The sequence below is a fragment of the Pocillopora damicornis genome, chromosome 7 (assembly GCF_964200805.1).
Source record: "Pocillopora damicornis chromosome 7, jaPocDami1.2, whole genome shotgun sequence".
Classification (NCBI taxonomy): domain Eukaryota; kingdom Metazoa; phylum Cnidaria; class Anthozoa; order Scleractinia; family Pocilloporidae; genus Pocillopora; species Pocillopora damicornis.
In genome coordinates this window covers 20389819-20402677 of record NC_142676.1, presented here as the reverse complement: position 1 = coordinate 20402677, position 12859 = coordinate 20389819, and the positions used below count along the sequence as shown (strand labels likewise).

At 40.3% G+C, this 12859-nt stretch overlaps 1 protein-coding gene across 1 annotated transcript; it reads left to right on the top strand.

Moving 5' to 3' along the window:
• The first annotated feature begins 484 nt into the window (after positions 1-484).
• LOC113670554 (endoribonuclease Dicer) lies at positions 485-10988 on the top strand. The gene is given in 12 exon segments (XM_089211171.1): positions 485-985; positions 1206-1892; positions 2476-2673; positions 3453-3892; positions 4394-4563; positions 5076-5208; positions 6074-6289; positions 6633-6806; positions 7114-9045; positions 9311-9482; positions 9824-9896; positions 10256-10988. Coding segments are annotated over 12 exon segments (4593 nt in total). The 5' UTR covers positions 485-753; the 3' UTR covers positions 10422-10988.
• Positions 10989-12859: the final 1871 nt, after the last annotated feature.

Here is a 12859-nt window from a genome sequence, read left to right as displayed (position 1 = left end):
AGTATATTGAAGGCTTGAAATTATATTACGATCGATTTTCATCAAGAAATGGGCCAGGAATTTTCCACAATAGTGCAAATAATCGTGAAGGCTGATCGAGGAAAAGCGATTGCGTGACGCTCGGTAAGCTGTAAGATGACATGTTATTATTTACCAGACGTAAAAACTCTTCAGATTCTCAGTCTGCATTTTGTACCCACTCTGCAGTCTCCAGTCTATATTTTGTGTCCGGTCTGCTGACTGCATTTTGTACTAACAGGTATCTGTGGCACCAATACAGTTTATTTTTGGTTACATTTATTCGCACAACACACATAATCTACCACAAAATACCTGTGTGTGAGGTAATTCGACATTTTCGTTCTTTTCCACGTTAATAATCTTCACTATTTCAGTATACTAATCCGACACCCGTAGTATCACTACACTTGATTCCAAGGATCCAGTACCATCCAGTTATCCCAGTTACCCTGCTCACAGGGTCTAGTTAAGAATATTCTACCGTCGAAGAAAGTTTTGAGATTTTGGTGAGGAAATTATCAGGGTAGCGAATGCCATTTCTTGATAAAAAACGATCGATTGTTTGTCCTTGTTTCGATCACTTTTTAATTTTTATAATTTGCTTTTTGACCTACCGTGTCTGAAATAATTTCCCAATTGAATCGTCCTTCATTCTGAAGGAGATTACAATTTAGGGCTTTGCATTGACACTCAAGCTTTTTGTAATCATTTGAAATTTTAATAGGTTACACCATGGAAAAGGCTTCCGAAAGCGAAACAGGTGGAGAAGCCATAGAACATTTTTCAGCTCGACCGTACCAAGTGGAACTTCTAGAGCGGGCGAAGGAAAGGAACACCATCGTATGTCTGGGCACGGGAACTGGCAAAACGTTTATAAGTGTCATGCTCATAAAAGAACTCGCTCATGAAGTAAGAGGAAACTATAAAGACGGCGGGCAAAGAACTTTCTTCCTTGTAAATACAGGTAGTTATGTATGTTTTGTGTGTTTGAGAACGGCTTTACCGTGGAGGAGGGGGTACGATATCTCAGCGCGGGGTATGATATCTCAACTTTTCTTGCCATAAACTAAAATATAAGATCAAGAATGTGGTTTAAATTTGTACCCCTTGAGTTAAAAGAATGTTGAGGATCACCTACAAAATCTCATCCACTTTTAACTAACATGTTCTTCCTTTTTTTCCAGTTCCACTAGCTAGCCAACAAGCAAAAGCGATCGCTAAACATACAGACTTAGAAGTCAGGCATTACGTTGGAGAGATGGGTGTAGATTTCTGGGACAAGCCCACTTGGGAAAACGAGTTCAATACAAGCAACGTTCTGGTCATGACAGCTCAAATATTCCTCGACCTTCTGTTGCATAGCTACATACTTCTCTCGCAAGTGAATCTCTTGATCTTTGATGAATGCCACCATGCTAAGAAGAATGATCCTTACAGACAGATAATGCAGTGCTTCAGCAATTGCCCACAGCGCCCATTACCCAAAGTTATGGGTTTAACTGCCTCGATAGTAAATGGAAAGGTAAAACCTTATAAAATTGAATCGGAGATCCAAGAGCTGGAACGCACATTAAGATCTACATGCGAAACAAGTCAAGACGAAGATGTTGAAAAATATGCTGCTAAACCCGAAGAACAGGTCCTTGTTTACAAGAGCCAGAGCACTGATGAAAATGTAAAAAAATTGATCCAAATCCTGTTAGATGTCTTAAAACCAGGAATTGGTTTTCTCCGCGACTGTCGGGTGTCCAAAATTGACGAGAATGCACACTGGTACGCGAAGTTCGCTCTGAGAGAGTGTAAGGAGACATTGGATGAACTGGGCCCTTGGGCTGCTTTTAAAGTAGCAGAATACCTAATCAAGGATCTAGGTATGGTACTGTTTCAGTTTTAAGGGGAACTGACGTAACTGTGCCCAAAGTTTAAGTCAAGTTTTCGAAAAATCATAATACGGTCAACGCGAACCAAATATCATAAATATTATCCAAAAAGAAGGGAAAAATCTCATGACTCCATTTCCAAAAATTTTGGTTTTATAGGTTTTTTTTAAATTTTGCTTTAACCCTTTACACCCTAACATCAGTATACATATTCTCCATACTGTTCTCTACACATTTCTTAAGGTGCTGACAAGGAGAATTTGCTTAACAATCAAGAGCTTCTTTCGTTGGCGATCATTTCCTTTAATCTTGATACCCTAATGGTTGATTGATTCTTGGGTGATCCTGTTAGGAGAAGTTAGATGTAGTCACTCAGAGAGTTGAAGAGTTTAGCCTACATGACAGATATTGACTTAATGCTTATTAGAAACGAATCAGTGTGTCAAATCCTCAGCTCATAATACCAAATTATTCCAATTCAAGCAAAATTGGGATTGGATAAAAATGCCTTTGTTGGCATCTTTTGATTAACTGGAATGGAATGTACTTATAGACCTTGATCTTTTTCTTCTAGACAGGGCATGCAAGGTCCAAAGCAGCCAACAAGGACGATTGTTTTGTGAGTTTAGTGCCACCCAGCTGCATCAACTGCGGGGCATTTACTGTAATTTTACTGAAAGTGATGGGTCTGAGGACAGTGGACATTGTTACTTCATGCCTAAACTTCAAATACTTCTGAGTGTTTTCAGGGAGTTTGCTAACTCACAGCATGGTAAGGAATACTCTGCTGACTGCTTTATTTATGGAACTGATATTTCATTTCCTCAGTGAAAACCAAAACAGAAGATTAGCAAAGTGGATATTTTTGCACTTCTTATCACAATTTGACATTTTCTTTTCTAAGATCTCTCCTGATTGTGTGCCAAACCTTCTTAAAATTTTAACCATGAGACTTTGTGTTAAATTTCGAAATATCCACTGACATGATTTTTCTTTCCTCTCAGCTCCTGTATATTTTGAATTGTAATGTTATTGTGAGGAGAAATTTGTTTTGGTTTGCTCTTAGCAGTGAGAGGTGAAATGGAATAATAATAGTGGTGCTAGTAATAAAAATATTGATGATAGTGACAGGGCCAAATTGATTACAATCATTATACTATTAGTAGGAAATTTAACAACAATAAAAATGATAATGATGATAACAACAACTATAATAATCTCTCAGTGGGAGATCAATATTCACTAGCCATCTCCTCATTCCACCAAGAAATGTGAGGAACAACATCGTGGTTGAGGAACAAATCACGGGGACAAAAATATTAAACATGGCTACATCTGCTACCCAGCTTCACCTTAAGGAAGATTTAGCCAATAGTTAAAAGCAATATTAATAAGAATAATCTTTTAGGTTTACTTTTGTTTTTTTTGTCAATCCATACACACTAAATAACCAGCTTTAAAATTGGCTCTTTCTTGAAATTTGTTTCAAGGGTGATTTTGGATGTTACTCTGCAAAACAGCTTGGTGATCCTCAGTTTGGTTATTTTGCAGCATCTGAAGAGGAGAAGACCCTCTGTGCCATTGTGTTTGTTGAAAGACGATACACAGCACTAATCCTCAGCAAACAGCTTAACAAGGCAGCCGAACTAGATCATGAGCTCTCATTCATCAAAAGTGACTTTGTGATTGGTCACGGCACAGGTGCAAGGGTTAGCTACTCCAGTAACACAGAGATGAATTTTAAGAAACAGGAGGAAGTGCTGCGCAAGTTCAGAAATGACAAGAAAAGACATGAATTCAATGTGCTGATAGCCACCTCTGTTGTTGAGGAGGGATTAGATATTCCCAAGTGCAATGTTGTCTGCAGGTTTGATTTCCCAAAGAATTATTGCTCCTATGTACAGTCAAAGGGCAGAGCTCGTGCCAAAGGTTCCAGGTACTACATGCTGGTGGATGAAAAGGAGCAAGTGGAAAAAGAGAATGAATTGGAGGTACATATTTTAAAGTAATAAAGTCAGTAATAATCCATACCTACTCTGGTGATTGTCATTGATAATGTTTAGCGGAGGATACAGAGCACCAGACTGCTGTGTGGGAGATAGAAGGTTCGAACCCCAGACTGCCGACCAACACTCAGGGTCCTAGAATAACGGAGGACTGTGCTGCCTTTGTTAAGACATCTGCAAACAGTTAGACATTCTGGTCAACTTGTATAGGGATAGTAAGTCACAAGCCCCGTCTTCTGTTTCTCCTATCTACTGGTTAGCAGGGGACGTTAAAGAAACCATGCATTTCTTGCAAAGAATAGGGAACATAGATGTCATTGTTATAGTCTGGCCTTTAGATTTTTTACACAGGCTGCCTTTTAAAGCAGCTTTAAGCTGAACTGTGAAAGCTGGTTTAAATATCATAAATAAATTCATAACCTGGTTGAATTGTTGTAAGGAATGTTAATTCTTCTTCTTCTTAATGTTCATGATAATGTTCCCTAGATGTTGCGTGCTATTGAGGAAATCTTGTTGGAAAGATGCCATGATCGGCTGGAGCCATCAGTGGAGGAGTGTAATGAGTCAGTAGACACAGATTTACTGCCACCGTACATACCAGTAAATGGAAAGGCAGCAAGAGTAACAATGACCAGTAGTGTTGCTCTACTTTCAAAGTAAGTGCAAAGAATTTATTTGAACTTTGAATTGTGTTGTAGTTCTAAATTTGAGATAATTGGTTAACTTGTGTATTGTTAAGTAATGTGGTTGTAAAAAGGGAAGATGTGCTATGTATGGGGTAACAAACTTGGGCACTGATTGTGAAAAGGGGTGATTTCTATTAACTATGAGTATTGCTGTAAAGCTGGCTGTTTGCTTCCTACAAACCTCAAAATTGCTCGTATTACCTCTTATCTTTCACTGAAATCACTTGGAATTTATGAAAATTCAGCAGGTTAGGACAAGTCTACCAATTTGATAATTATTTTTACCTGTCACGTTGAAAATAAGGGAGTACACTGCCTCTTTAAAAGCTCTTACACCACATCTACATAAAGTTATGCTCTTTTAAATTTTAACTCAGGGGTGTAGAATATTCTTATACTTAATATGGAGATGACCAATTGCTTAAAATTACAAACTTTATAAAACCAGAATTATACCAATATTTCTACTTTTGTCTTTTCAGGTACTGTTCAAAGCTCCCAGGAGACCGTTTTACTCAGCCCAAGCCAGTTTACAAGGTTGAGGAAATTGGGAAATATCTTTACAGGTGTAAACTAACACTCCCAATAAACTGTCAACTACGTGATGATATAATAGTAAGTTTAGAGGACTTTTATTTTTTTAAACTAAGACATAAAATTGTTATTATGGAAATTTGCCTATTTCCACTGTTATTATCATTGGCTATTGATACTGTTTATCTGCCTTCTGATTTGTTACGTAACTGCCTCCCGGTTAGCTCAATTGGTTAGAGCTCTGGACTGTTGTGTGGGAGGTCAAAAGGTTCAAGCCCCAACCAGAACAACACTCAAGGTCTTAAAATGACTGAGAAGAACGTGCTACCTTTCTATAATGTCAAGAAATGGATAGACATTCTAGTCTTCTCTGATAAGGACGAATAAACTGAAGGTCCCGTCTCCTACCTCTATTAATTAGTCAATTTGGTCAGGCAGGGGACGTTAAAGAACCCACTCACGAGATTACTGTGATGTGGCTGGCCAGTTTACTGGGAATTGGGGGGGAGGGGGGTCTGCACTTGTCATTGTTAACGCGGGATCCACTGTTATTGGCTAAAGCTGTAGTGGTCTCCATGCCTGAGATAATTGGGCGAAGCTAAATAAATTAAATTACAAAACTACGTTATTGGTACTTTGGTTGTGATTTTGTGTCTCTCAATTCAACATTGTTCTAATTCTCTGTGCTAAGTTTCAAGCAGTTTCTTAACTCTTGGAAATTAACCCTGTAACTCTCCAAGATTCTAAAAATAACTCTCCCGACTAACTGCTGTACATTTCCTTGTAAATTGGAGAGGACAATATGGTGTCACATTAAGACAACACCCTAGCGCTGATGAACTTATATATTCTCGTCACCTGTTCGCCATGTAACATATTGGAATTTCAAGGACAAATTCCATGTTAATCGCTTACTTGAGAACCATCTATGTCTGCATTTCATCAGGGTAAACCAATGCTGAGTAAGAACCAAGCCAAGATGGCAGCTGCGCTCGAAGCCTGTAAACTGCTTCACGAGATTGGTGAGCTTGATGATGACCTGTTACCAAAGCGGACTTTATCTGACGAGGAAAGTGATTTGGAAGAAGAAGCAGCAGCTGAGTCCGGCGGAAAAAAACCAAAAGCTGGAACAAAGAAGAGAAGACGACGGTACAAGAGAAAGGTAAGCAGTTGAATTTCACAATTTTGGCCTGTGACTTACTCATTAAACTGTTAACTTATATATCTCAATACAATGTCGTAGGCAATGTCTAAGCATGAATTTGGCTGGTCAGCTAGAGGGTCTACCATTCCCTAAGCTTATTCAAGTTTGGGTATGCTGTTGATTTACCAATTTTTTTGAGCTTTAACAAACACGTTATTCGCTTCTAAAACGCCGTGACTTAGTGATCATGAAACCATGAAACCAGTGTTCGAATCCTCTCGTTGAACTCAAGTTTCACCTTCGCTTCACTCTCTTGACAAATAGTTACACCTTCTTTACCTAATGTTTTGTTCTTGCCCAGGTTCCTGAAACATTTGTTGGCAGCTTGGTACAGGATGGTCAGCCCCAGTTCCTCACGACCATCACCATACAAGTCACTAAACTTACTCAGCCACAAGAGTTTGTTGTTAGTGAGCGACTGTTCCTCAATGAAACTTGCACGTTTGGAATGCTGACAACGAAAAGAGTTCCTTGGGTTAGAACTTGATTATTAATATTTAATTATTTATCAGGTAACCGAATTCTGTAGGCCAATTTTCAATCCAGTGTCGCTCTGTGATTGGTCCAAAAAGCTTGCACCTTTCTTTCAGCCAATCAGCTGCAAAACTAAAACCAATCACGACTTGGTCGCCTGCGTTTTCCCGCGCTTTACGCAGTTTGGTTGTTTTCATTTTACTCATTGGCTCCTAGAGGTCGACGATTGCAGCATGTACCACTTCAACCGGTCTCACACACCACAAATGTTGACCTTCATCTTACAATGCAATTTTTTCACTCTTCAGATACGATCGTTCAAACTGTATCCTAACTATGGCGAAGTCACGGTATCCTTGCAGTGTCACAGATCTCCTTTGCGTGTAAACATCACTAAACAAGAGTTGGACATTCTTCGCAAGTTTCATCTCTTTCTCTTCAGTCACGTTCTACGCTCTCCCGTGGAATTCACACCAGGAAGTGTGGATGGTTACTTCGTTGTTATGTTGAAGGCTTCAGGAAGGAGTATTGACTTTGATTGTATGAGAGAGGAGCTTTCTTTCAAACAAAGCCGTGGAAGTCAGCCCATCGTCGTAGACGCAGTAGTAACAAAGAACTACGTTGAATCTCCACAAAAGTACGCTGTTTTGAATGTTCGTGGCGATCTGACTCCGATGTCTTCGTTCCCAGAAAATTCGCAGGGCGCCGACACTTATGAAGAATATTTTCGCACTAGATATGGAGAAAAGGGATGCATTGGGAACAAGAATCAAACTCTCGTTGAAGTGAAAGAACTTTCCGGTAGAATGAACTTTCTAGTAGACCGAAAACAAGGACCAAAAAACAAGCGCAATGTGATCTGTCTTGTTCCAGAGTTGTGTGACCAGACTCCCATTCGCGCTTCTCTTCTTAGCGTGTCTCAGATGCTGCCATCTATTCTTCAGCGTGTCAACTCCCTCCTTCTCGTTGCTGATCTCAAGGCCATGGTTGCTGGTGTACGCGACACAACAGATGAATCAATTCTCCCTCCCATTGGAGCTGAAGAGGGCTCAAGAGAGGCGTCCATGGGGGTTGAAGGCGATGCTTTGGACCTGGAAGACGATGATGCACTTTTCTACGACATCAGGTCGATGTTCCGTTACAGTCCACCATCTGCTGACCACCCCGACTCCTTTCTCGTTCTTCAAGCTATTACCACCACCCACAGCGAAGATGCATTTAATCTAGAGAGGCTGGAGATGCTTGGGGACTCATTTCTGAAGCTGGCCGTGTCCATTCATCTCTTCTGCACATACATCGATAAAGACGAAGGCAAGCTGACCCGGCGTAAGAAAAACCAGATTAGTAATTTAGCGTTGTACCGAGCAGCGGCAAAGAAATCTGTGGGCGATTATCTCCAGAGTACGCAGTTGGCTCGCGACGTTTGGTGTCCTACGGGATGTCAGTTTGGCGATGTACCACCAAATCGCACCACAGGTAGCCTAGCCATGGAAGTTGACAGCGGGGACACGGTCGAGGCAATGGAAGTTGACGAGACCTTAGAGAGGGGAAAGAAGACAAAACTTACTGCTACAGAGCATGCGCGCCAGAAATGCAACACTCAAAAGATTGCGGACAAGTCCATAGCTGACAGCATCGAAGGACTGATCGGAGCGTATCTAATATCCTGTGGTTACCTTGGTGCGTTGCGATTTATGAAGTTTTTGGGGCTAAAAGTTTTACCTGAAACTGACAGCAACGACGGCAATGATTTGCAGGCGGAGAATAGCAAATCGGGTTGCTATGCTAGATTTTGGCCAGATCAGACAAAAATAACAGCTGCGCAAGGTAAAGGAGATATGGTTTTCCGCCTCACTTCTGGCCTGGAAAACTTTGAAAACGAATCAATCTCGTACAATTTCCAACAAAAGTAGTATTTGGTAGAGGCACTAACTCATTCGTCCTACCACGAAAACCGTGTCACGCCAAGTTATGAAAGACTCGAGTTCCTCGGCGATGCCCTGCTGGACTTTTTGGTCACGCAACATTTGTACTTCCGTCACGTCAACTTGTCACCTGGGGAACTGACCGATATACGACAGGCCTTGGTGAACAATAACACCTTTGCCACCCTTGCCGTAGAACACAACTACCACAAGTATCTGAAGCATATGTCTCCAAAGTGGTTCCAAACAGTGAAGAACTTTATTGACAGAGTGGAAGATGAGGCAGAAGAGAGGAAAGATAATCAGCTTCAAACGGTAGGGTGAACTTTATTCTTTAATCCTCTACATCAGTTTTCTTATTCTCCATTCTGTCTTCCATACATTTCCTAAAGTGCTGACAAGGAGAATTTGTGTAACAATCAAGAGCCTCTTTAGTTGGTGATAGAGACGTTTCCTTTATTCTCAACGTGTGATCCAGGGCTGTTTTAATAAGGAGAAATTAAATGCTAATTATTTTCATGGACCAAAGCGCTAACGAATATTTTCTCCAGTTGATTTATTAGAAGTCTGTCTTTGGCAGGTCACCGCTGACCCATTTATTATCGTGTCTGAGGAGGAAGAAGAAGGAATCGAGGCGCCTAAAGTTCTTGGTGACATCTTTGAATCAGTAGCGGGCGCGATATTTTTGGACAGCGGTATGGATTTGACTAAAACCTGGGGTGTGTACTACCGCATGATGAAACCCTACATCGGTAAGTTGGCCATCGCCACCCACCTCTTGGGAAAAGTCTTATTAGTAGAAAGCTCCGAGGTATTTTTTCTCGCAATAAGCTGGAAAAGGAGTGAGAATGAGTCAGAGAAAGTATACTCAGCATGGCGTTGAAGCATTCAACCCTCAAATCCAGAGTGAGAAGGAACGCCGTTGAATAACGAACCAAGAAAAAAAATACTACAAATATTGATTGATATTAAGTTTTCAATTCAGATCATTACTCAGTGAACATATTGCGAAATCCCATTAGACATGTTTACAAGGAACCTGAACCTGGTGAAAAACACCGGAAAGATTGATTGATTTATGTTTTTTATTCAGACCATTACTCGGTGAACATACCGCGAAATCCCGTCAGACATGTCTACGAGAAAGACGAGAAGGCTGACTTTGGGTGAGTGTACAGTTCAAGGTTAAGATTTTTGATGGTTGGTTGACTCTCCCCGCATACGTCTCTGACTAACTGCACCAAAGGTGTTAATAATTTTAGAGCGTAATAGAGTGCATTTTTGCCAAGAACAACATCTATGGATTGCAGGAGCAGTCTTTAGAGAAATTGTGGCCGAGTGCGGCAGATCTTTCCAAAAACATGGGCATGTGCACGTGTAGAGTGCCAAAATAGTGTGGCATAACATGAAATCGTCAACATTATCCCTTGAAATAGGGAGATATTGAGAAAGATTACAAAGAACTGCGGTTGTGGCGCGATTTAATTTAGCAGATTTTCGTGTCTTTTTTTTTCGTTTTCTCCAGGAAAGCGAAGACCCTTGAAGATGGTAAGATCCAGTGCACTCTGAGAGTGCACTGGGGAGAGTACAATGGAAAGGGACCGAACATGAAGATTGCTAAAGCTACAGCAGCCAAGCTCGCTATTGAAGGACTGAAAAAGAAATACACTGCGGTATACGAGGAAGATTAAGACTCAGTGAAGGCTTGGAGGACATCAGTGTTGCGGCATGTTGCGGCAAAGGTGCTCTCTTAGATTTGTGTTGTTGAGATAATGCTGTGGAACACTGTTACAGTAATAGGAAGTAAATTTCTTTTGTGCCTATGATAATATTTGTACATTATCTTCCACAATGAACATCCCTTCCTAGGAGCCACGTTTATGTAGGTGACGTGCCTTGAATGAATGGGAGTCGTTTAAGATTACTTTGTGTTACAAACGTCCCTTAAGTGTTGTGATTGACTTTCTCAGACACCGAGGACAGTGTAGACATTTGTCTAGAGACGTTTGCACTATTAAGGCGGCTTTGAAATATTTTTTTATCTACAATTTGTCTTTTTAATGACTCTTGTTTTTAACTTGTGGGCGTCCCTAACAATTAAAAATATTTTTTTGTTTACTTTTTATCTAATGAATGACTCTATTTTTCTATTTTGTGGGCGTCAGGACGTCGTTGCTAACAATTTACGGAAAATAGAGAAAAATCGAAACAAACAAAAGAACAGTAAAAAATATCGCCAAAAAAAAATAATAGAAAACTCTGACAGCAATAACTATGAAAGTTCACCATAGCAGTGCTTTGGTATATGAGTTTGTAATTGATGAAAATAAAATTTTAGTTTCCTAGGAATCAGGCATTTCCTTTTAAAGATTTATGTTTTTTACCAGTTTTAAGTGTGGCAAGAAGAGTACATGTAAGAATGCAAGACCGATTTTGGTAATCGTGATATGTGTTGCAGTTGTAAATAGTGTAGCTGAAATGAAAGGGAAAGTTCTGTGTAAAATAATTACGCATGAATGAGAGAATAAATAAAAGCGCTGATGTTACATTCATGTGGGCTGTTTGTTATTACTCTTTAAAAAATGCCGCGTAATTCCATAATAAACGGTAATTTTATTTAGCATGAATTTGCTTGAGTTTGTGTTACAAATGGCTTCGTTACTCGCTCTCCGTGACGGATAGTGAGCTAAGCTGTCATAGGAGGATAAGCGAGCATGTTTGCTTAAATTCTTCAGAGACCGAAATATGCTCTCACAGGAGGAACCCCAGTTTGGTTTCTGTATCTGATTAAAATTAACGCTTCTGCTATTTATCAACCGTGTGACTTTTATTCGTTACTTCCCAGAAAATCTTTTGGTTTAAAATAAAGATGTTGGACGCCAACGTGGCGGACGTGTATTTCGTCTCAGCCCGTTGATACTTAACAGTGTCATAGTCACTTCGCCTGCGCAAAGTGAGATGAAGTGAAAGTTTATGTAGCTTGAGAGAAATCTCTGTTTAAACTAGATGTGCATTTTTCCGATTACTCTAAACCGTGAAACGTACCTTTTTGGAAATTTTTTCTCTTTGTTTTAGTAGTCTGCACACCGTTCGTCGCACAGTGTTGCATGGGTACTGTGAGCACAAGCTACTCTGCAGGACACTCTTTGCCAATGCTTGCCAGAAACAACTGTGAAACTAAGACGCCATCTTGCTTTAAACATAAACCATTTTCACCATGCGTTGTCCCGCAAGTTTGAGGTTGTGTTCACTCAGGTACACACCTGAAAACGCAGCGCACATCTGAGTGTAAGACAATGCGTTTGCATGTTACATGTTCACTCGTGCGTTTTCTTTGGCACGTGATTTGCGTTTGAGTCAGTATTGCACGTGAACTTTGCTCTCAATGTTCCTTTTTTCACCATCGTTTGGTTAAGAAAACGTAGTCGCTTTTGTTTGCATTAAAGAGAGAAATGCGGCAAATTTTCTCAACGACCTTGATTTTCCTGCTACATTAAGTAACAAGATTTCCGTACAGCCACATACTTCATTGTGCATACACCTCATGGATAAAGAAATCAATGGCAAAAATTATATATTGCCGCCTTGGGGAGTACGGCTCGTTTTATAACTGGGGGACTCTCGCAAATCACGACGGCAACGAGGACGTGGCAAAAAAAAAAAAAGAAATCTCATGGGCAGGACAATAGTTCAACACGTGCGTTTTTAACCTTGTACATTTCTTAGCCGTCTTCTGTAAAACAACGTGAAATCACCAAAATTTGCGCCGTCTGCGAATGGTGCAGCCCTTAAAAATAAACGCATAGAGGATGGAAAACATCGTGAATAACTGATAAAGGACATAAAACAGTCAGCGAGCAGCGCCGAGGAAGACGTTAATTAAAAAATAAATTTATATTTAATGTCATGATCATCAGAATTTCGGGAATGCCCGGTTGTGTTTACCGGCGTCCCTTACGGTGCCACCCTTTAACATTAACATAACGTATGTGAGCAGTGTTAAGTTCCAAATGGAAACCCAAATACTTTGCCCTTGGTCGGGGTGTCCGTCCTCAGACCGCACAAAAATTTTTATTTTATTTTGGTGATATGACGTTGCTTTTGCGGGAGACGGCTAAGAAATGTACAA